Source organism: Bombus impatiens, unplaced genomic scaffold (assembly GCF_000188095.3).
Source record: "Bombus impatiens unplaced genomic scaffold, BIMP_2.2 scf_0389, whole genome shotgun sequence".
Lineage (NCBI taxonomy): Eukaryota > Metazoa > Arthropoda > Insecta > Hymenoptera > Apidae > Bombus > Bombus impatiens.
Genome location: NT_176808.1, coordinates 894,546 through 917,590, shown reverse-complemented (window position 1 = coordinate 917,590; position 23,045 = coordinate 894,546). Strand labels below are relative to the sequence as shown.

The following is a 23,045-nucleotide window of genomic DNA, read 5'->3' as shown; positions in this document are numbered from 1 at the left end:
AGCGGGGAGGATACCGGCGTGGAGAAGTCGACGTAGGCGGCCGGCCGGATCTCCGAAAACACATTCACTAAAAACACAGAAAGTCACCGTTATTAAGACTGAAAGAAAGGGAGTTGCACCCCAGAATCGTCGGACGATGATCGCTCACGATGCGTCGTGGGACTCTTACGTGCGAGCCGATTACGACGATTCCTGCAACTTCGTCGTTTCAGTCTTTTAATAACGACGATGACTTTCTGTATTCTCAATGAATGCGTTTCGTAGGTCCGGTCGGCTGCTTACATCAGCTTCTCTACGCCGTTATGTCCTCCACTGTGACACAGGGCGTTGTCGACATAATCCGGGAGTCGCCTTCTTCAGAGCGTGAGGAGGAGATCGGTTCGGTATGGAGGGACTGGCTAGTCTTTTTAGGGACTGGCTAGTCTTCTTAAATGTTGGTAGAATTGGGACGGCTTTTTGTCGCCCATCTCTTCGGAGGTCAGCAGTCTGTGTGAGCTCGTGCCGGCTGTATCAGCCAGCTCTCTTGGATGATCTCACCCTTTTAATTTACGTACCGTTCTCAACCTCTGGTGTCCTCACGTCCTCGATATTGTGATAGATACCGGGACCGCCGAGGCATCTGGCAAGGGTCTGGAATTTTCGCTTGCCGTCCGTGAGATCCATGTCCTCGAATTGCATCTTCAGTAGCGTGAACCACGCCGTGATCTCCGACGGCTGCAGCGGGGGTATGTTGATCAAATTGGTGAGCCCTACGTGATCGACAGCGAAAACAGGTGTGATCGTGATAGCGCTACCCGAGACTTCGATCATCGCGAATCTAAGACTGTGATAATCTGGATCTACCGCTACGACGCACACGGAACGGCCCTTCCTTCAGCAAAACTCGACGCCTCACTGCCGACCCACGCAAGCAGCTGATAGAATACGAGACGATGACCAAGCCAGGAGTGATGTAGCCATTACAAAGTTCATGAGCATCACCACCAGCCCGTCGTATTAAAAAGAGGAACAGGGCAGGCCTACGACCGTACGCGGAACGCCTCACACCGTACCGACAGGTATCCATCGCCACATCGAAGACAACGCGCAACATCTACACGGGCTTGACAACAATCGGCTGACGCTTTACCACGCTAAGAACAAACGTTATCACTGGTAAGGGGGTACTGTGGCGGCACTCGACAACAAATACCGCCACACGACACTAAATTCTGTCGGACGACGGTAGCCAAGTGGTTAGCACCTTAGGTTACGAACGTTCTGGATCCGGGTTTTCAAATCCTGCCGACCGAAGTCCGATTTTTCTTCTACGCATGAAAAACGAAAAAAAATCAGCAGTACCCCATCAACGACATCTACAGCCAGCGCTACAATTATCACGGACAATACACATACACCTCACATATAAAAACAAGCATTCATGAATACATAATAAGTATTTAGGTACAAGTGAAAAAAATAAATATCTCTGAACAATGAACAAAAATAGATATCTCTGAACAATTCTATGGTAGGGAAAGGTTCAAGTTCAAAAAGCGTGTGCAGAGCCTCTCGCATGCAATCGATTAAACAACTGTTGCCCGGGAATGCAGCGAAATTTTATTTTACCTTGCAGTATCACACTTGATAAAATTCATTTCTCCTCGTTGATCGATTCTTCGCTCACCCCTTTGACGAGCGCGCATTCCCCCATACTCTTAATAGTAGCATATTCCCGCTATTAGTCTGCCATCGAGCGCTCCATATGACCAAACACCTTTCTCACTAGCATATCGAACGTTAAAAAAGGAAGGAGAAAAATGTGAAAAAAGTAGGTCGATCGGTTCACGACGACTTTTGTCATAATGTAAAATCGGTCGATTAACTAGAAACACCGGCAACCCTTTTCAGTAATAATCCAACTGCCATACCGTAGTCCAAAAGCTCGATATCTAACCGTAAAGGCAATTTTCACACATATAAATAAATAAGGGATATCTAACGCGAAACATACTAATGTAATTTTAGCGAGGCTACTAATAATAACAATTGCTTGGAATATTGTCCGCAGGTATTGCATCAACTGGCAATGGAGCGCTAGAAACATTTGGAACATCTGCGAGCAATGGCGACAAAGGCTATCGTGGTTATGGGCGCCGCGAGAAGAAAAGGTACACTTTGGTAAAACCAAGAAAATAGAAACTTTAAAAGGAAATAAAAAATTCGCCTAAGATTTGTCACTCGAAAAGTTCAACTTCCGACGATTCGTTACGATGGATTTTTCAGGTTGGTTTAGTGAAAGCACAACATCCAATAGCCCAGACAATTCCCGGTTTATATCGACAACCTGGAAATGCATCTCAACATTTGCTTCACAGCGACAGCGACCTCAGACTCGACGCGCAAGGAGCTTTCACCAGGTATTGCGGTAACGAACTGCGAAATCAACTCCTGATTAGATTACTAATAAATTACTAATTCACTGGACGTTGGTTAATGAAAAGCCATATCGCGCATTGTGAACCGATAAAGCGATTATGTCTTCGACGAGGACGAAACAACCACGACAGATAATAAATAGAATTTTATCGTTAACCGAACCGTGGAAGAAATCACCGTGTAAATTACGATAGGGCGGAGCCATCGCGCGTTAATTTTATTACGACACAAGGACATTGTCGAAGCGATAGGCCGGTATTCGCGTATTTCTTATATTTTGCTTGATGCGATCGACCACTTGATGACACAGCGATTAGTTTTTCCGGAACAAGCACTGGGAAAATAATTAGCTAAAATCATCGATAGCTCGACTAACTTACAATCGAATAACAGTGTCGTTATTAAAAGCACTAAATCTTAATTATTGTCGTTGCTATACGTTATTCGACCACCTCGTGCATTCGTTGTTTCATACAACGAACATTAAATAAATCTTTGCTCGAAGCAATCGTTAAAGTATTTATATTCGAAGGGAAAATTACGCAATTTCCTTTCTTCGGTAAGTGTGCGATGTCTACGCAATCGGCCAATCGATACTCGTTTACTAATATTTCACACGACAACGAGCCAAAACCGCGCTTCTGCGAAATATGAAATCAAATCTGCATCTCGCAGCGCGTCACGCGGTCAATATTTCATATTCGACAAATGAACAGTTCGGCTTAATATATGCGCCGAATTCGAAACGATACATATCTGCGCGATTCGATATCATTAGTGTGATAAAAATATCATATTTAGAGAAATAAAAATCAGATCGAAAAAAAAACTCGTGTATAAAGCAAAAAACGTGAAGAGAGTAAAGAAACGCTTCGACGAAGAACATACAATGGAGGAAAGAGTAAGAGGTTGTTCGTCTCAAAACGACGTAACTTGCTATATTTGCAGATTCGAACCGGTAGATAGAGATCTTCATCCGCCTCTGGGCACTGCTACCGGCAGCACCATACCACCGCAGCCTTTGAGACCAGCACCTCAACCAAGGCCAACTTCACGTCCAAGGCCATCTCCGCTTCAAAGCTCCAGCACAGTAGACTACCTGAGAATGCAGGAAGCTGGCCCGGTACCTCTGACACCGCCGCCATCGTTGCAGAGAGCATCGATTCCTTCGAGGTCGAACGGTCCGTCGGTCTTTCTTTTTCAGAACGAGCCCATGAAAAATTATGCATTACATCAAGCATCGAACGACCACGGTTCGTTTAGATTCGACGGTGAGAAACCGAACACCATGACGAATGAAAATATTCAGATGACACCGTACGGCTCACAAAATCACATCGACGCAAGATTGAGATACGAATTCGAGGAAGAACCGAGGAAAGAGCAGAATAGGCACAATCCTTACAGGCAATTCGATACCGGCCTCGAATCGACAAGAATTAGGTACGGTGTACATGGTGTACCTATAGCTACGCTAGATGGGAAAGGGGACGAGGACAACAACACGAGCTACGGCAGTTACGACATCGTCCAAAGGAATCACATAATACGGCAACATGTCCGGAATGATTCGAGAAGCTCGCCAAGCAGTTTCGATATGACGAATTCTTCGAATGCCGCCAGCCAGACTATCATGGGATCGATATACGGATCCGAGGAACTATCCAAGATGCTTCGCAGCACTCAGAGTCTCGGCAACGACCTCGATCGTAAGAGCAACGAGATGCAAAGCATCGAGATGACGCCCTTTACAAGTTCCAGCCTTCAGGACGATATCAGCCCGTGCTACCTGTTTCGCGAGAATCAAGGGTTGCAAAAGGTCTCGCAATATATTCAGAGCTTACCCGATCTTCCTATATACGACTCGATCAACGACCTCGGACACCACCGAGATCAGGATCGCATACTCTACGATGACACGATTCAAACATCGATCAACGCGTTGAAGGTCAACAGTGAGGTAGCTTCCAGTCCGATACCACCGCCACCCGCGCCACCTGACCCACCGAAAGATGTGCCAAAGAAGAACGGCCAGACAACCGGCGAAAGAATATTCAACGCTCTCAGATTGGTCACGTCTCACAGCTACATCGACGCCTCGGAATTTTACAAGTATACGTCAGATTGATCATTCTGTGAAGAGAAAAAAGAAAAAAAGAAAGGAAAGAACTAGAAGAAGTTTTCGTACGAATAAATATTAACAATTTTGTTCTTGATTGTTATAGCTCAGTCGTATCCTCGGCACAACAAGTTCAACGTTTCACCTTCCCATCGAGATCTCCGTCGTTGGTGGTGGAGGATAACTCCACTACTAGACTGCACGATGAAGTTCAAGATATTTACGCGGAGAACGATTCCGATGTGATAGGTCCTGACGGCTCTAGGCGTAGCTCCGATCTTTACAGTCCTGAACTCAATTTAGAGGCACATAGAACTGCACAAGAGGTAGTACGCGTCTAGGAGGACGTTAGAATATTATTAAAATTTTAATCATCGTATTAAATCTTTACGATTTTAGGTGTACAATAGTTTACAAGATCCACCGTCGTCGCCGTTGTTAGTTAAAGATCACAGTCAAGAGGTTTACACGTATATGACTGACCCAAGCTTCACGAGAACCTCAGAGGTACGACTATAGTATCGATCTTGGTTATATTTTAAACTTTATTCGATGAATCGTATCATCGTATATATCATTTTACTTTCAGGATATTTTAAACAGTATCGAGCAAAGAAAAAAAAGTATGGAGAGATTGAACGGTATCCATGAACTCAACGAACTCGATGACGATGACTCGTTAAGGTAGCCTTCGATATACGATAACTTGGTCGATCTGTCTTAAAAAGCAAATTAATCTCCAATTTATTTCACAGAAAACGAAACAGTCACGACTTTTTTGTCGCACTGGAGGAAGCGCAATTGAAGCGAAAGTTCTCTCAGGTACAATTTCACTTTCAGATATATTGATTTTCTGTTATTTAAATATAATTTCATTCGCAGGCATTTGTCACAAACTACACGATGAACGATTACAATGACATCAATCCCGGAAGTCGTCGTGGACCTCAGGGCCCGGATCCGGAGCCACCGCCGGATGAATCGAACCTAAAAAGGGCAATAAGCTGCGAAAGTGTATGCTCGGATACCAGTGTAGTGTTAAACGATCTCGAAGAAGCACCTATCGTCGGTCATGTGTGCGTCGGTGTCCAGTACGACAGATGGGGTGGCCGAGGTGCTGATAGCGAGGGTGATCTCGCGGTCAGCGTTCTCGAAGCCAGAGATCTCGTCACCTCGGATGGACAACCTGCTCAAGATACCTTTGCCAGGTTTGAACATTTCGTCAAGCTTATTACGTTTGATATTGATTGGATTAATAATCCAACGAACGAAATAATTTCCAGGTCCGGGATTGAATTATATCAGGCAAAAGATCGTAGAAATATCTAAATTTAACCGTTTCAGGATCGAATAGTTCTTAGATTTTGTGAAAAATTTGTTTTTCTCGATTATTATTGCTTATTATTGCACAACCAATTATTAGTTAGCGAATAATTTGTAAAGCGCAATATTGCGCACACGCGTCAAACATGAAAGGGTTAAATATTACATATCCACCATAGAAAGAAGGATAGTTAAATTAACCGTCGATACTTATTTATTCTTTTAGAGTTTGTCTGTTACCGAATAGACAATTACACGTGAAAACCCGGCTGTATAGAGGCAGTCCGTCGCCTAGTTATCAAGAAAACTTTTTGTTCCCCCTGGACGATGGTCCCACTGGAAGGACTCTTCTCGTTGAAGTATGTTATTTTAATTAAAGTAATTCGAAATATGTAAAATGCTTGATAAGCGATATTATCTGCATGGGAAATTTTTAAGGTATTTTCTGACGAGACCAGTATAGGTGATGGAACATCCCTCATCGGAGAAGCTAGGTTACGTCTAGGACCCGCCTCAAGAGCACCTGCAACTACGTGGTTACCACTTCTGGGATCAGCTTTGCCCACGCCAAGACTTGGAGAGTTGATGTTCTCTTTGAGCTACTTGCAAACGGCTGAAAGACTCACCCTGGTGGTTGTTAAGGCTAGAAATTTACATGGTGTCAGTACCGTGCCCGGTGATTTCTTCGTTAAGGTAATAAAGTGCTTGTTTCTCATTGTAATCTCAACGTACGCACCGAGGTGCGTCTAAGAAGTAACGAGACTGACCCTGTAAAAATGTTCATACGTCATTTAATGAAAAGCGTACATTGTCCCCTTCAAAATAGTTCTCTTGAGAATCTATACATATAAACGCAAAAAAAGAAAGATAAGATTTATTATATTATATAAATTAAACATTTTCAAAATCAAATAGGCTAACTGAAATTATTGTGATCACGTATGATCCATAGATACTGATTAATCATTGAATGATGCATTTACTATGTTCCAAAGGTTTACTTGCTACAACAAGGCAAAAAGATCCACAAGAAGAAGACGTCTGTGAAAAAGGGAGAAGAAAGTCCAATCTTCAACGAGGCAATTATTTTTAACGTTCCCAGTCATATTCTGCAGGTTTCGAATAATTTTTAATTATAAAATTTGTTAGGTATTGTGAGAAAGACGTGCTAATTTCTTCAATCTAATTTCAGAACATACAGATAAGGCTAACTGTGGCGGAAGTAAACAATGAACAGGGTGTAAATTCGAAGCCGTACTCCGTCGGACACGTTATCGTGGGACCTACGTCAGCAGGACGAGCATTCGTCCATTGGCGACAAATGTTGGCTGCTCAAAGACGCCCTGTCGCTATGTGGCATCCGCTCAGGAAATGAAAGGATCGCGTAGGATGTTGCAAAGCGAATATATAATAGAACGAAAATCTGCACGGATTTAAAGTATACTGGGAGAACGGTAGGATTACGTAGACACGATGTTGTAGTGAGTCATCCTGATATTCGTCCGAGTTTTCAGCCGTTCACTTTTAAAAGGCATTAGGTACTTTCCCATGCTTCAACGATTTTCTTTGGAATTAGAGCAACATTGCAAATTACGATATAGAAATTTCAATCTTTCAAATAGGAGAATTCTGATAAGCATTTTCGATTTTCGAGGTCTTCCTATTTTTGAGAATATTTCCATTCAAGAGAAAGAAGCTTGAGAAGGAAATGAAGTTACGTTTTTTTAAAATAGACCGTTCGAAACTGCGTGATCTTTTAGAATAACCCAATAATATGCAGTATTAATTAATAGTCTATTTTCATTAACAAAAAGAATATAGAAGAGAGAAACCTAGATGATTTTGTTGACCTCTGAAAGAAACGATCACGTACAATTCGTTGGATTTATTGTATATAAATTCGTGAATTTACAGGGTGCTGACAAACTTAAGGCCTCAATGCGAAAGATTTTTCTATTCACGTTACGATTACTTGTAAGTATTTTACCGAATGTCCAGCTTTCTCTCTTTAACCGTTCTCCTCTATGCTCTAACGAGGAAGCAAACTCGTAAACGTGTGGCGACACGTTCCAAGCAGAAACATGACAATTCAACAAAATCTACAATTCATCGTTTTCGATTTGATGGTATAAAATTCTCAATGTCAAACTCGTATCCTATTGTACATGTACTAAATGGATGTACATGATATGTTGTTTCGTCTAATGATAAGATTCGTATTGACGGCTCCGTGATGAAAGCTCACGCGATTTGCTCCAACGTGAATCACGACACAAGGTTACCGTTAAAATGGAAGATAAACAAGCAAAATTGTAAGAAACGTGAGAATGAATCGGGATGTAACACGGAGCTGATATCAATCATTTCAGACTGATATATCGATATCAAAAGTCATCGTCAAGCACAAATCGCTGTAGGTTCTAAATGGATCCACATCGTTCTCCATACCGTGTGTCCCTCCACGAGGAAGGTTCGAACGAACTTTGTGACGAGACCGCTAGATTCTCGCTACGAGGCTCAAATATTTGTATCGAGATATCGTATACGGCCGGCGAATGTCAGAGCCAAGGAATATCCTTTTTGCCTTTGTGAATTAAACATCAAATTGCATAGGAAATTATGCACAAACCAACCCGTACGAATTAGCGATGGCATTAAAAAATGTGTTCTCCTCTTCTTTCTCAGTTTCTTTTCCTTTGCAAAGGAATACACGTATAAACCGATACATTTTAGAAAAGCTTAATCGAACCTTCCTTACGTGTATAAAGAAATGTCCATCGGAGACATCTTCTGAATGTATTCCGTATGTACCTATGTTGATATTAGTTAGAATACAGTTTGTTTCTTTTTCGAGAGAGAAAAATTACCCTTTTCCACGTCGGATAATCATCGTGTTCTTTAACGCCAGGATTATTTATTAGTTTTTGTACGATACTTGTAAAAAAAAAGAAAACATGTTTTCTTTTCTTTTTTTTTTTTCGCGCCTCTATTCTGGCGTATCGTTGTAATCTTGCTCGTTGTTCATTGAATGACTGGCTACATAGTTACAGAGGAATAAAAGAAATTGAAGAAAAAAAAAAGAAAAAAAAGAGCAAGTAAAAGAAACAAGAAATGTTGCGCCGCAATTAAAAGATTCATTGCGACGTTGAAAAATTTATGAACGATGGAAGCTCTGTTTCAGGGTTTTATCAAGATGTAAATGTTGTTGTTCCCAATGAACTGTTAATGTTTGTACAGAGTTTATTAACGACGTACTCGACGTGCAGAGCATTCTTTTCCAAACGTGGACGATTGATCGCAATTCTTGATTATATTCTTCTCTTCTCTAACGACCAACGATCATCCTTTTCATATTTCTTCTTCTTCTTCTTCTTCTTCTTCCTCTTCTTCTTCTTCTGTTCCTTCTTTCTTCTCGGAGAGTCTATCCATCTCTTTTTGTTATTTCATTTCGACGATCAAATGGTTAACCTGGATTCCTTTCTCCTCTTTCCTGTTCGTGACAGTACTTGGCACATGACCGAATTACACCATCTTCAAGCAATGCTTGGTCGATGCAAATCTGTTGCCGGTTGTTTATACGTACACGGTACAGTTCATAGAAGATATCTTACGTCGACTTAATCCTACAAAATTTGCACCATTACAATTCCATCGAACGTTCGAGGTTACGATAATACTCGATTATTCCTTGATATAATTGGACGCGTTATCATTTGGTCGGAATTATTTGTGCGGAATGTCATTGAAATTAGGAGAAGGTACGAAAACAATTATTCTTGTGATTTGACATGAAAAATGCATATTTTATTAAAATAATTTTCTTCGTCGTTAGTATTAATTGATATTATCATCGTGATTGGATGATGCGTGCTGTTCGAAATACAGAAGAATGTTCATGGAAATCTTAATTTATAATTAACGATACGTTTATAGATCCGACAGAAATGGATAACCACGCGATACTTCGACTAACGGGATCGTTAACGCAAATCGAACGAATTAGATAGCCTTTCGGACCTCATAGTCTATTCTATACCTATAAATTTTGTACCTCTTCGTACACGATAAAATTTAACAAACCTAACTCTTCGTATTACACGTACACATTACTCATACGCCACGTGTATATATACATATACAACATCTATATATATGTATAGTTACATTACGAGAGAATTTTACACTCTATATTATACATTTTTTGTCATAAATTGCCGACTATTTAAATCCATACTTATGAACTTATTCAGGATATTTTCTATCGCTAACTTACTATGGGACTAATATCGCTGAACTCTCATTAACTCCATAACTATATTTGTAAATTATCCATCGTGAACGATATGTATCTCTGCATCGTTTCATACAAAGTGGTCAGCGAGAACGATTGTGATTAATTATTACGTGCATACCTCGATCGAAACTTGAACGATTTTTAATGCCGATGAAATCAACTATCAACAATCGATTCACGAAATATCGAGTATTTCTTCATTCTTCAAAATTCAAAAAATTGTACAAAATCAAGAGAGAGTATTCGCGGATAAAGGGAAATTTTAGATCACAAGTTCGATCCAGATCCAGTCAAATCAATCGATTCTTCTTTTCCTTCAAATACACCTCGTAGATAGCTCTTAATGAAAAAAAAAGACGGAAGAGAAAAACGAGAAAGAAAAGAATGGAAGAAAATGACCCGATGCGACGAAACTAAATCAATTGGATCGTCCTCGCGTTCCACTTTGTACTCATGAAACCGTACGTAGTACGTATGTATAATCTGTATACATGTAAGTGAAATTACCATTCAAAACACTGTTGTATATCAGCACAAAACTGATCTTTTATTCTTAATACCAACGTGGCGCACACGCGCCCGCACACACGCGTAAGTGGAATTGTTCACGTACGTCTGTCTGCGTCCGTGTACGCATATGTTACGGATACGTATTACTAAGTTTTACTGTTAAAAACTGGAATACATTGAACGTATGGCGCAGAACGATGAGACAGGGAGAGAACAATATTGAAGGCATTCAATAGCTTGCTTCTCGTTTACCAGAATTTAGTTTTGTCAGGGGCTAGCTATAGACGAAATTAAGAGAAACAGAGCGAACGAGAATAAAAGAGAGCGAGCGTAGAGTTGGTGCGGAAGCGCGAGAGGGGTGGGGGGACAGAGAGAGAGAGAGAGAGAGAAGGAAAGAAAGGAGCATGCAAGAGACAAGAGAAAATGGAAGTGAGAGAACGTGAACAAACGAGAGAATGTAAAGAGAACGCGAGGAAAGAATAGCGTGAAAGATAAGATGAGAACGAACGATCATCGAATAGGGAAAAGAAGGGAAAAAGGAGTGATGATGACAATAATAATGCCAATGCGATTCGTACTGCAAACGATACAGTTAACCACCTAAATAATAGAATTCGTCGATATGCATATTTGTATGTATGTCTTAAATAAGTTTTATTGGTTATATTCAAAGAGTACTTTCTTATACTCTTGCTTAATTACGCGCGAGTTCAATTCAATATTTTATATTGTTAATCAGTTCTATACACAGAATGTTCTATCTTGAAACATTCTATGTTTGTATAAACGTTATCATTTATTTTACCACACCGATATAATAATATCTTCTCGTGGCACAGCTGTTTCACTCGTATCTTACGTTCTTTAGGATATTCTTGATTTATATTCTAGATATTGTATCGTTAATCACGTATAAAATTTTGATTAATCAGAAAATCAGGATTCGTGAGAAAAGGAATTACGATGCCTTATAATTTAGAAATCGCGATCAGAATTGTAGGACGAATCGCAACGCGTAGCCGTTGCATGAGCGTATATGATTCATACAAAAATACTATAAAGTTTAAATTGTTTTATATTTTTGTTACGCCTCTCTGTGATATAATAAGGGCACATTCACCTCACCCTGTATATGCATTGGTCTTTGTATCTTATCGACTAAGGTGAAACTTTATGAAGAACAATCCTTGCCAAGCCCTTCCTAATTACATTTCGGATTATGCTCGTGCGTACCGTCGCCAGATTCAAAAACCGAATCAAAAACCGTGCAAATTTAAACGATTATAAAAATATTCAAGCAAGTTGCTGACGCTATCCTGCTTAAATGAACTTAAGGGAATTGTTAAAGCGTTTATGTACTTCGACAGACGCTGCATCGTTTAAAATAACCATATATGAAGTATTGGTAATGATTTTCAACGATCCATACCAATAAATGTTTTAATTTACTAATAATTTTAATAATTATTGTTTTATCGATGTTAAGGAAAGAACAGTTACAAACAAATTAATTAAGAATCTAAAGAGAAATCTATTTCTCGTGATAAAGTTAATTCTCCCCGTATGTTGGAAAAATCTTTTTATTTGCTATTATTCAATTTACAATAGAAGAGTAAACAGAACGAATGTAAACGAAAACTTAACAAAATCAATTCCGATAAAGTAATTTTGATTTATTCTGCCTACAATTACTTGTTTCTAAACGAAATCTAAAAATAAATTACTCATATATCATTAAATAGTTCAATTTGATAGTGTATGTAATTTTGCTTTTCAGTTTTTACGATCTCTTCATGTTACATTTAAAAGTACGAAATATTTAAAAGTATAGATTCATTGAGCGGAAAATGTATATGGAAATTTGTATAGATTTAAAATTATTAATTTTAATAATAGTAACATATCCCTTAAGGTAAGGTACGTTCGAGCTTGTGCTTGTGAAAGGTATAACGTGTATTGTTACACATTACATTATGCTATATTAATTATAAACAAACGAAAAACAACCTTACGCTAAAATCTGTGAAAAAAATATATTACAAATGAAAAGGTTAATCACTATACACAATCGTGTAATGTAACAAGTACACGGAAAATCACGTACTATTAACTATACATACATGATCATTGTTAATCATGGTTGCGATTCTATTTACACGATTCGTTTACTGAATAAATTCCAAACAAATATATTTAAAGTAACAACTAATGTCATCTATTTCGTGATTATCACCTTGAATTCCTGTATAAATTTTTGTCTATATATCCATATATAATTTTGCAAGTTATCCCAATTTCAATCTTTAAATTACTTAAAATGAAGTTGATATTTTAAATTACATAAAATTGCAATTGTTAGTACTAATTACATAATCGACAGCAAAAAGCTTACAAAATAAAATCAATTATTACATTACTGCTATTAGAAAACGCGTAGATAAACAGAACATAAAATATATCAACGATTTAGCGTTAGAGTGAAGATAAATTGTAACGAAATCGAAGGACATCTTGCGGTTAGAATACGTCAAAATTGCCAGTAAGACAGTTTATGCCCGAGATAAACTGTTTTCTACGTGTCTTTGTAACACTCTTGATTTTGCATCTTAATCTTCAGAAATAATGAATAGATTTGAATACGCTGATTCTCGACTTCTTCCGAATGAAATTTATATAAGACGCGATGTTAGCATATGCATATACGATGGAGATATCAAGGTATGTATATTAATCGTAACATCAAAGTAAAACATAACCTTCAACTTTTTGACAGACAAATTTTGAAAGTGGTGAATTAGTACTTACCAGCCACAGATTTCTTTGGGGAAGACCTGGTGATATATCACGCGGTCATACATGCCTTTCGTTATCTCTTCGTCATATAGTTTTCTTCGAGGAAGAAATTCCTGGACCATTTTCCTTTGGACGCAGTAAAAAAGTTGTTATACACCTTTCTGAAGCTCCAATCGGTATATTATAATTAGTGAAAAAATATATTTGTAAATCAAGCTACGTAATAATGCTAATACTACATTTTGCTTTACAGATAAAATGCCTGGCCCATTGGATAATAGCGTATGCAACTATATTAAATTCTCGTTTAAAGAAGGTTTGGATCCAAATTTTCATACACATTTGTCCGATGCTATTACGAGACGAATTTGGGAATTTACACCTATCGTGCCTCTGGAACATCCTGATAGCAACACAAAAAATAGCAGAGACATTAATAAGCCTCCGCCGCAAATAAAGACACGAACCGGTATCATAGGTATTGAAAGAAGCCTTCAGGAACAACAGAAAGCAACAGACGAAAGCATATCAATGGCTTTTCAAGATCTTAAGAAGCTCATGGAAGTAGCCAAAGACATGGTTTCCATTTCAAAAACCATCTCGGCAAAAATACGGGTGAATCTCAACAAGATTACTTTGTAAAATTGACATTCATAATCAAAGACCATTGCAGGAGAGACAAGGAGACATCACAGAGGATGAAACGGTTAGATTTAAGTCCTATTTAATGAGTCTTGGCATTGATGACCCTGTTACCAGAGATGCGTATAAAAGTAGTAACGAATATTTCAAGCAATTGGCAAAACAACTTGCAAATATTTTAGAAGAGCCAATTAAAGTTAATATTCCTAGTAATCGTTACTAAATTTATAATACATGATAAATATTTAAGTAATTTCATTCCACAGGAAGTTGGGGGAATGATAACATTAACAGATGTTTATTGTCGTGTAAACAGAGCTAGAGGCTTAGAACTTCTTTCACCAGAAGATTTACTAAATGCCAGTAGACAATTAGCATCTTTAGGTTTACCTATAGTATTGAGAGTGTTTGATAGCGGAGTTATGGTTCTTCAGTCTCGATCGCACGATGATAATGTCATAGTTGATGTTATAGCTGATCTAGTAAGTAAATACGTCCGAACAGTTTTTGTATAAAACTTAACTTTATTTATTTTTTACAGATAAAAGAAAGAGGATCTCTAACAGCAGAAGAACTTGCTCAATCAGAGGGTATATCAGTCCTTTTAGCGCGCGAAAGACTGTTAGTAACGGAAAAAAGAGGAAAAGCATGTAGAGACGACACGATAGAAGCTTTAAGATTTTACCCTAATTTATTTTTGGAAAAAAATGATTAACACTGCCAATTTGCTCACTGCCATCATATGTATTGCTTTCATAATGTAAAAAATAACTTAAAATCTCCTATATTCTTTATGCTTTCACATATAGAATTGCAATAATGCATATATGTTGCAATATAAAATGAATCAAAACTAAATATTAAGCATTGCCATATATGCTATACCAACAATGCATCGATTTGAAAGGGAAACAAAATCTATAATGTATTCTTTGAAATCAATACTTGTTTTAATCGAAAATAATTTTTGTAAATGTCCGAATAAGTAACTTATAAATATTACATTAAAACCAGTAAAATATAATCATTAAGAATTCTTTATAAGAGCATGTACATAAGTCAGTATATTATTCAATATATGTATACGCATTTGTAAATAAATATTTTACTTGTTGCAATAACTCGAAATACTGTTTGCGAATTCGAGTGAATAAACCGGAAATAACGAGTATAAGTAAGTGAAATATCGATGATCACAGATTATAATACACGTATAAATGTAACGCGTACTTATCGATGACACTCCGTAAAACTAATTTTCAAGGCTGATAGAAATAATGATGGCATTCTCGCGAATATAGAATAAATACGATATTAAATATCTGCTTTCGTTTGTCAACGAATTATGAGAACTAGAAAAATTAGGCTTAACTTACAACTGTAGTGACATATATTTAGTGGTTTTAACAAGTTGGTAGTAATATAAATTATTATAAACTGTTATAAGCATTGATGTACAATTATAAGAAGATCACCGTCATAAATTGGTCGTAAATAAGATCAAATTAATAATTACGAGGTAATATCTGCACCATAGCAGATGTTAAAAGTTATTGAAAAGTATTGGTTATTTAAGAATTCTATGTACAAGTTAGCGAAAAATAAACTAGGGACATAGTGCCTAATTCTTCCACCATGTGAAATCAATTTTTTTAAGACGTTAATCTCTTAAGTGAAGATTGGTCAATACAAAGTGGAAATTAAGATATTAATTTGATAAGTTTACTACAGTAATGCGAAATTGTTTATGAACATCAGCAATTAACTAACAATTAGTAGCCAATGGTTGAACCCGTTGCAATACATCACGTGATCATTCTCGTTCCCTACAACTCACTCGACTCGTTCGACAAACTTTACAATTTTGGTTTAAGGCTAGAAAAAAAAAAGATATTTCTATCGCGGTATAAGAAGCGTTGTCTACAATTGTGATGTCACAGCAATATGATTGAGTGAATCTCTTGAAATTCGGAACACGCTACAATTCTTTTTTTATCACAAACGATACAAATGATAATAATATTTATACGTTATTGAGCGTGTTCGTTATACCTTTAAGAAAATAAGACTCATTGACGTACAAAATGGCTTTACCTCCAAACTATAAGCAAGTGGCAATGGCTACTTCAAATATTGTTGCATCTAATCGTAAGTGTTGTTAACCTTAAATTGTTTAATTATATCAAATACCGTTTTTCCTTTTTAATCTGTACGTATTAAAAAAAGAAAAAGAAAAAAGTTATATATATATATTAACTACATTTCAGAAAGACTCAGAGCTTCTGGTGGAAGTAGCAGTAGTTCAACTAATAGCGTAAGTAAATTTCTTATGTAAATAAGCTTATACAAGTTTCAAAATGTAAAGCTAATTTTTATAACAATCTATAGAAAGATGCACAAAGCCCATTCATTCAAACGCCTCATAGTCATCCAGGATTTACACCACAAAAAGTTGGGAAAAATACAAACGTACGTACCTTTTAAATATATAATATAAATATTTCATAAAAAAATCATGTTGAAATTGTAACACTTCTTTTGTAAATCTGTCAAAATTTTATTTTATGCTAATATCGAGTAGGCTGATTCTCGTATGCCCAAACCACCCAAGCCACCAGAAAAACCTCTTATGCCTTATATGAGATATAGTAGAAAAGTTTGGGATCAAGTGAAAGCTCAAAATCCAGAATTAAAATTATGGGAAATAGGAAAGATTATTGGACAGATGTGGAGAGATTTACCAGAGGAGGATAAAACAGAGTTTATCGAAGAATATGAAGCTGAAAAGGTAAAAATCATATATATGGGTACTATTTTTATACAACTGTAAAACTAGATATTAATACTACTTGAATTTCAATAGGTTGAATATGAGAAAAGTTTAAAAACTTATCACAATTCGCCTGCGTACTTAGCTTACATCGCAGCTAAAAATAGAGGAAAATCTGGTAAATATTTTACATTAGTAAGTAAATAAGTACATTACTTATTTATATTACATTCTTAGTACAATATATCGTTATTTTTATCATAGCATTATGCGCTGCACAACAAAATAATGATGATCGAGAAAGTCATGAACGTTCTTCAGGCAGTACCAAAGGACAAGCAGCGCAAGATAGAAGAATAGATATTTTACCTGCAGAAGATGATGATGGTATATAAATTTATATAATTCGGACAAGTAAAAGTTATATAAATGATTTTTTTATTTTGCAGATCAAGATGATGGATATTCCGTAAAACACGTTGCGTACTCTCGATATACTCGAAACCATCGTCTTATTAACGAGATATTTAGTGATACTGTAGTGCCGGATGTTCGCTCAGTTGTTACTACACAACGAATGCAAGTATTACGCCGTCAAGTACAATCTTTAACAATGCATCAGGTATATATATATGATAAAAAAGAAGTTAATTTTTAATTATATTAATATAATATATATTATTTTAACTACTATATCATGGCATTACATGTTACAGAAAAAACTCGAAGCTGAATTACAACAAATAGAAGAAAAATTTGAAGCAAAGAAACGTAAATTTATCGAGACAAGCGAAATATTTCAAGAAGAATTGAAGAAAGTAGGTTATCATTTTTAATAAGATATGTTCCATTAATTAGTATTTGATAATTATTCAAATACCGAAGTCAAACATGCCTCTTTTAGCATTGTAAACCAGCTGTAGATGAAGAAACATTCAATAAGATGGTAGAACGACAATACGAAGCACTTAGGCGAGATAGATTAAAAGGTGCAGAAGAAAATCGCTCGGATGGACCTGCATCCAGTGAATCAACTCCAAATTCTACTCCTACTCCAACTCCTGCTCCTATTAACGATGAAACACCATCCGATGTAAGTATTATCTGTAACAATTGTTATTATTGATGCACAAGTATCGTTACGCATTGCTATTTTCTTGTAGGTTCCTGATCATGATGCGATAGATAAAAAGACAAATGGAACTGAAAAACTTAATAATGAAATTAAAAAGGAAACATCCTCACCACCATATACTGAAAATAAAGCAGAACCTTCATCAGCTCAAGGAAATTCTAATCAACATACATCTAATTCTGGAATGTACAGTGGAACTATTAGTCCACTACAGCAGCAGCAGCAACAACAACAAACTCCGCCGCCGCCACCACCACCACCACCACCAACAGCACAACAGCAGCAGCAACAACAACAACCACCACCACCATCTTCACAACCGCAATCACAACAGCAACCACCACCACCAACTCAACATCATCAACAACCACCACCAATTCAACATCAACAGCAACCGCCACCACCACCACCAACTCAACATCAACAGCATCCACAACAACAGCAGCCACCGACGCAACAATCACAACCATCTTCTTTACAATCACAGCAACCTACTATTACTACTACTACCACTACTGCTACCACTACTACTGCTGCTACTACTACTACTACAGCAGCAGTTTCTGCTAACACTAATGCACCTGCAAATGCAAATGCAAATGCAGCTGCAAATACGCCGAATATGCCTCCTGTTTCTTCGCCAGCTCCTCCTATACAACATAATCCTCATCAACAAGGAATGTTAGCTAATCACTCGATACCGCCTCATCAAGGAACCCAGGGGACACAGGTGCTTCCACCTCAAGGACCAGTTTCTAATCCACATACACCGCAAATGATTCCACCGAATCAAGGTTACAGTCAGCAATATCAACCAGGACCTACTCAGCAGGCTCAAAATGTTCCACTAGCTCCAAGACCTCCTCATCCATCCTATGCTTATTCTCAACAACAACCATATCATCAACCATATCCTCAATACGCACATCCGTATTACCATCAACCATATTCGCAGTATTCACCACATACTATGGGCCGTCCTCACGCCCATGGTCCTCACAGCCCGCACAGTCCTCATTACCATCCACAATCTCCTCATGCCGTTGGCGAAAATAATACTACTAATAACAACGTACCGGGTTCAAGCAATGCTTCCGCACCAACTTCCGATGCTAGTAATTCATCTTACTCTCCAGCATCGGGACATTGTGAAAATGAACGTTCCGTTCCTTCGGAAAATCAAGAAGGCCAAGCAGATATTAAATCAGGATCTGGTTAATTATTTTTTATAACCGTATACTATTCTATCTATTCCCTTATAGATTTCTCTTGATTTTATGTAAATTGTAAAATTACATTTAAATAATATCGATGCATTTAAACAGTTATAATAAATTTGTCATATACATTCAGTTTGTACAATAAAGATGCATTGACAATTTTTCTTTTTTATTTATGAGAGTAATTTCGTAATTGGAATTATCACTTCACAGCACATCTCATCTTCAAAAATGTTACAAAGTGCATTCATACAACAATCAATATATCCGTATAATACACCTTGGGCAATGTACATCAGTCTTCTATTTCACAGATTTCATTTGCCAAAGTCCGTCGTTTAAGTAATGACAATTTTCTATGCCTATTCCTTTGTTCACCTTAACTCTGTAAATTACATTGTTAAAACGCACAGAGCAGTCTTCATATTTTTCACATATTCTATACTAGGTTTCTTTTACTTACATATCATCTGTTGACAATGTAGTAACACCCACAGCTAAAGCATGTTGCTTGCCCTCTGCCATAACAGCCTATATTTCAAGTTAAGAATTTAATATGCTCAATTAATTTTGGAAATTGGTAAACAAGCTCATTCTAGTTATTTCAACAAAGGATACAACGACTGTTCCCTTTTCTACGGGTGTCATCTTTGCACCTTTCGACGTTAAACCAGGACACATAATGTTAGCTCCACTAAGAACAAACCTGATAGCACCTTTATCAACTTGTTCCATTGGTAAAAAAAATGGGTCTAGAATGTTTAAATTTTGTGTCGAAGCAAAATAAATTGTAAAATACAACAATATTTTGTTTGAAATTAACTTTCTATTAATCAAACTTTGTTTTGTCCTATTTATCGTAGGAAGATATTGCTTACATTTGTGTAACAATCTTAAAGTAGGCATCCAAGGTCCTTCACGTTGACGAAAGAACAAAAGATCTCCTGCCGCATTTACTATAATCTCTATATGGTCGTGACTAATCACAAAATAAACATAAACAAAATCACCTAATACTAAACATAAAATCCATTACTTTTGAGATAGCTTACCATTTTATAATTCGAAAAGCATCTTTCTTTGGAACGATAGCATCTATATGACCGTCTAAGTGAGGATAAAGCTCCAAAAGCTTCGAACGAATTCCTTTTTGAACCGATGATTTCAATTGTTGTATACCAGAAACACTATCTTTTTCGTCGAATCTAATAAGATATAGCAAGCAATATCATTATATTATTATTGTTAGAAAAAGGTTATGTTCTTATAAGAGACAAAACATCATACATACTTTTTAAACATTTTTCTCCCCTTTACAAAATAATATCGAACGTTGCAGAATTAGCGTATCAGTGTACAAAAAACTACATACAATTATTTATTAATTCTTGATGTCAACTTTAATTTTTCAAAAGTTTAAACGATAACCGTTATATGCAACGCGTGAATTTCAAGCTGTAATACTATATAAATACAAATACCGATCAATGTATGAACATTGACACGCAAGTGTATATATATATATATAAAATCGTGAAATATAATTATACGAGGAAAAGTTAGTTTCTTTTTTACATGGAAGAATATTATAGAATGTAAGAATGTAATATCTTAGATTTACACTTATTTCGAATTTTACTGGCTACTGTAATTACATACTTGCTGCTTATAATTTTTCAAAGTTTCACTTCCCTAAGGGTCTAGTTAGGGGATAGTAGTAGCTCTGCTAAAACTATATGGAAGACCATAGGGAAATAAGACTATGTCGTCGCGATAGGATAGAACAAGGACGATACGTTATACTTTTATACGGGTTAAATTTAAATTTCGAAAGTACCAGAATAGTTTATTGTAAACGGGGAGTGATGGACGATCTGAGCTCTACGTATTTCATGACTGATATCTTGTCCGCGGTGACTCTCGGCTGTCTTACGAGCGTATTTTTGATAGTTGCGAAATCTTTCGCATGGTGGAGACTGTGTAAGATATTTTCGTATCTGGAAGTTTAGCATAAGGGTATGTCTATCGCAGGTTGATATAGCCATAAAAGGGTTAAGATAAATATAATAGGCGAAAGGTAATTCTAGGTGTCATATCATAGGTTATAAGTTATGCCGGTTTGTTTCCTTTAGTATAAATTGGCGGCGAGCATGTTTGGACGATCTATCTGGAGAAGTGGGCTGTGGCAAGTGGAATAACGACGAGGAGCAGCGGGAGGACCAACGAGAAGAAGGAAAACAGCTTGTTTTATCGCTGACAATGAGAAATCTCTTGAATACCTCGTTGGCTGCGTGCAAGCGTGGAAGAAAAAGTGTGAAATAAAGTAAGAAGTAGCAGGGAGAAGTAGCGTGAATGTGTAAATAAGAACGTGTAAATGAAAGCGTCAATGAAAGTGTTTGAAAAGCGTTTTGCGTAAAGCAGGTAGTGATAAAAACGTTGAAGTATAGGGTGAAAGGACGAGGTGTGTAATAAAGATGCGTAAATGAAATAAACGCGTATCTAATCTGGAGCTGCGAAAGATGGAGAAGAAAACGTAATAACGATGTTGATTTAGCGTGGGAGTTTATCGAAACATGGGTTAACTTTGTGAAAATCGTCAAACATGTATAAAGATCGTAAGTTAGACGCGTGGAAGTTGACATAGGTAAAAAAGGAATTAAAAGAGAGTATAAAATGATATAACAGGTAATACGTAATGCAATATAATTTGAATTAATTATAATTTAATTTTTAGGAGACTAAAGAATAAATAAAGATACGTTTAGAAGATGTATATACGTGTTGTTTATTCGACCATTGACCATAAATTGTGAAATTAGGCTTGACATATAGATGATATATAGAATAGTTTTGAAAGATTAACCTCTTAGGTACGATGGGACGGTCAAGAAGGGTGCAAGACCTTCTCTTTCAAACTATCAGGGAGAACGCAGTCGCCCTAGCGGTGGTGGATCGTATAGGGTGCTGGACGCTCCGGACTGGACCAGAGATACGGACGAAATAGTCGCCGTCACCTGGGCATCAGTGCTGGAAGCACCCGCCCACGGGGGCCCGCTGGAGCGCGGCAACGGGTACGTCGCGGTCGAGTGGGCAGGAATGGTGGGGATGGGCGTGTACGTGTTGCCCAACTGCGGATGGGTAACGTTCGAGGAGTTCCTGGACGGCTCCGAGGGTGGGACGTGCGCGCCCACCGCCAAGATGGTCAAGGAAAGGAACGAAGATCTACTCCTGGACGTGGTCCAGGGCCTCGAGATTTTTCTTATTTGAATTTTATATTATTTTGTGTCGCTTTCGAATGTAATATATTTAGTTTGCATATTAAAGGTATTAAATTTCGATAAGGAAATTAGTAATACTGTCATCGCGATCATGTTTCACGAATTATTTCATTTTATGACGCAATATTTTTCCTTTGCGGTGATGTCTACGTTGTTTTATAAACAAATGAAATAATGAAAAAGTTGTACCATGGAAATGTAATACCAGTGTTAGAGATTCTATGGTTTTTTAATTTTACGTAGTAAATAGATTACAAATCGAAACAATCGAAGCTTGATCGTAATACAATGCGTTGTATAGATCATGATCTTTTTTTTTTTACGTGGAGGAAATCCGCACGGACACCAGGCTGCTTTTGGGGGAAAACGGCCTGGTAGTGTCGGACTCCAACCGACTAAAACCTCCACGATGACCGTCCCTGTTGCGATCGAGGAGGCACGGGAACCGCTACGGGCGACACACCGGGCCCCCTCGCGCACTATAATACATCCGCTAATGGCGCGGTGTGCGGCCATGTCACATCGCGCCCTGTCGCCGGGACC

The 23,045-nt window shown here is 37.5% G+C and overlaps 5 protein-coding genes across 7 annotated transcripts in view; 4 read left to right on the top strand and 1 right to left on the bottom strand.

The window, feature by feature from the left end:
- Positions 1–12,873, top strand: part of LOC100744421 — a 76,187-nt gene extending 63,314 nt beyond the window's left edge. For both annotated transcript variants that reach the window (XM_003489971.4, XM_033321052.1), the window contains 12 exons: positions 2,051–2,150; positions 2,266–2,399; positions 3,367–4,530; positions 4,644–4,863; positions 4,937–5,044; positions 5,127–5,221; positions 5,293–5,359; positions 5,420–5,745; positions 6,087–6,219; positions 6,299–6,553; positions 6,856–6,975; positions 7,053–12,873. In XM_003489971.4, the coding sequence (XP_003490019.1) occupies positions 2,051–2,150; positions 2,266–2,399; positions 3,367–4,530; positions 4,644–4,863; positions 4,937–5,044; positions 5,127–5,221; positions 5,293–5,359; positions 5,420–5,745; positions 6,087–6,219; positions 6,299–6,553; positions 6,856–6,975; positions 7,053–7,235 (2,905 nt within the window). In that variant the 3' untranslated portion in view covers positions 7,236–12,873. The remainder of the gene's footprint in view (positions 1–2,050; positions 2,151–2,265; positions 2,400–3,366; positions 4,531–4,643; positions 4,864–4,936; positions 5,045–5,126; positions 5,222–5,292; positions 5,360–5,419; positions 5,746–6,086; positions 6,220–6,298; positions 6,554–6,855; positions 6,976–7,052) is intronic.
- Positions 12,874–13,155: 282 nt separating this feature from the next.
- Positions 13,156–15,053, top strand: LOC100744300 (vacuolar protein-sorting-associated protein 36). Of its 2 annotated transcripts, none has more exons than XM_012386536.3 (6): positions 13,156–13,382; positions 13,438–13,633; positions 13,711–14,072; positions 14,131–14,163; positions 14,366–14,581; positions 14,641–15,053. In XM_012386536.3, exons 1-6 carry the CDS (start codon positions 13,287–13,289, stop codon positions 14,812–14,814), a joined length of 1,077 nt encoding a protein of 358 aa, XP_012241959.1. In that variant the 5' UTR covers positions 13,156–13,286; the 3' UTR covers positions 14,815–15,053. The 2 variants fall into 2 exon arrangements, with proteins under 2 accessions (XP_012241959.1, XP_003490018.1); XM_003489970.4 differs by having other exon boundaries at positions 13,159–13,382; positions 14,131–14,295.
- An 841-nt stretch (positions 15,054–15,894) lies between these two features.
- Positions 15,895–19,388, top strand: LOC100744180 (bromodomain-containing protein 4). Its single transcript, XM_003489969.4, has 10 exons — positions 15,895–16,247; positions 16,367–16,413; positions 16,488–16,568; positions 16,681–16,887; positions 16,963–17,047; positions 17,134–17,256; positions 17,319–17,491; positions 17,586–17,687; positions 17,774–17,962; positions 18,033–19,388. The coding sequence occupies exons 1-10, from the start codon at positions 16,184–16,186 to the stop codon at positions 19,221–19,223; spliced, it is 2,262 nt and encodes a 753-aa protein (XP_003490017.1). The 5' UTR covers positions 15,895–16,183; the 3' UTR covers positions 19,224–19,388.
- Positions 19,373–20,698, bottom strand: LOC100743946 (malignant T-cell-amplified sequence 1 homolog). The gene is made up of 6 exons (XM_003489967.4): positions 20,516–20,698; positions 20,277–20,429; positions 20,103–20,203; positions 19,843–19,976; positions 19,688–19,755; positions 19,373–19,609 (listed from the first exon to the last, which is right to left on the bottom strand). The coding sequence occupies exons 1-6, from the start codon at positions 20,524–20,526 to the stop codon at positions 19,528–19,530; spliced, it is 549 nt and encodes a 182-aa protein (XP_003490015.1). The 5' UTR covers positions 20,527–20,698; the 3' UTR covers positions 19,373–19,527.
- A 391-nt stretch (positions 20,699–21,089) lies between these two features.
- On the top strand, positions 21,090–21,722 carry LOC117151741. Its single transcript, XM_033321094.1, has 3 exons — positions 21,090–21,193; positions 21,266–21,301; positions 21,357–21,722. Exons 1-3 carry the CDS (start codon positions 21,090–21,092, stop codon positions 21,544–21,546), a joined length of 330 nt encoding a protein of 109 aa, XP_033176985.1. The 3' UTR covers positions 21,547–21,722.
- The last annotated feature ends 1,323 nt before the right edge of the window (positions 21,723–23,045 follow it).

Excerpts from the sequence above, each read along its gene's own strand:
- LOC100744300 (XM_003489970.4), top strand. The coding sequence starts at position 13,287 with ATGAATAGATTTGAATACGCTGATTCTCGACTTCTTCCGAATGAAATT. Across the intron at positions 13,634-13,710 it reads CCTTTCTGAAGCTCCAATCG|ATAAAATGCCTGGCCCATTG; the intron begins GTATATTATAAT and ends TTTGCTTTACAG. Across the intron at positions 14,296-14,365 it reads TTTTAGAAGAGCCAATTAAA|GAAGTTGGGGGAATGATAAC; the intron begins GTTAATATTCCT and ends TTCATTCCACAG.
- LOC100744180 (XM_003489969.4), top strand. The coding sequence starts at position 16,184 with ATGGCTTTACCTCCAAACTATAAGCAAGTGGCAATGGCTACTTCAAAT. Across the intron at positions 17,048-17,133 it reads TAAAAATAGAGGAAAATCTG|CATTATGCGCTGCACAACAA; the intron begins GTAAATATTTTA and ends TTTTTATCATAG. Across the intron at positions 17,492-17,585 it reads AATCTTTAACAATGCATCAG|AAAAAACTCGAAGCTGAATT; the intron begins GTATATATATAT and ends TACATGTTACAG.
- LOC100743946 (XM_003489967.4), bottom strand. Across the intron at positions 19,977-20,102 it reads TTTAAGATTGTTACACAAAT|ACCCATTTTTTTTACCAATG; the intron begins GTAAGCAATATC and ends TAAACATTCTAG. Across the intron at positions 19,610-19,687 it reads ACATTGTCAACAGATGATAT|AGTTAAGGTGAACAAAGGAA; the intron begins GTAAGTAAAAGA and ends TGTAATTTACAG.
- LOC117151741 (XM_033321094.1), top strand. The coding sequence starts at position 21,090 with ATGGACGATCTGAGCTCTACGTATTTCATGACTGATATCTTGTCCGCG. Across the intron at positions 21,194-21,265 it reads GTTGCGAAATCTTTCGCATG|CCATAAAAGGGTTAAGATAA; the intron begins GTGGAGACTGTG and ends AGGTTGATATAG. Across the intron at positions 21,302-21,356 it reads ATAAATATAATAGGCGAAAG|TATAAATTGGCGGCGAGCAT; the intron begins GTAATTCTAGGT and ends TGTTTCCTTTAG.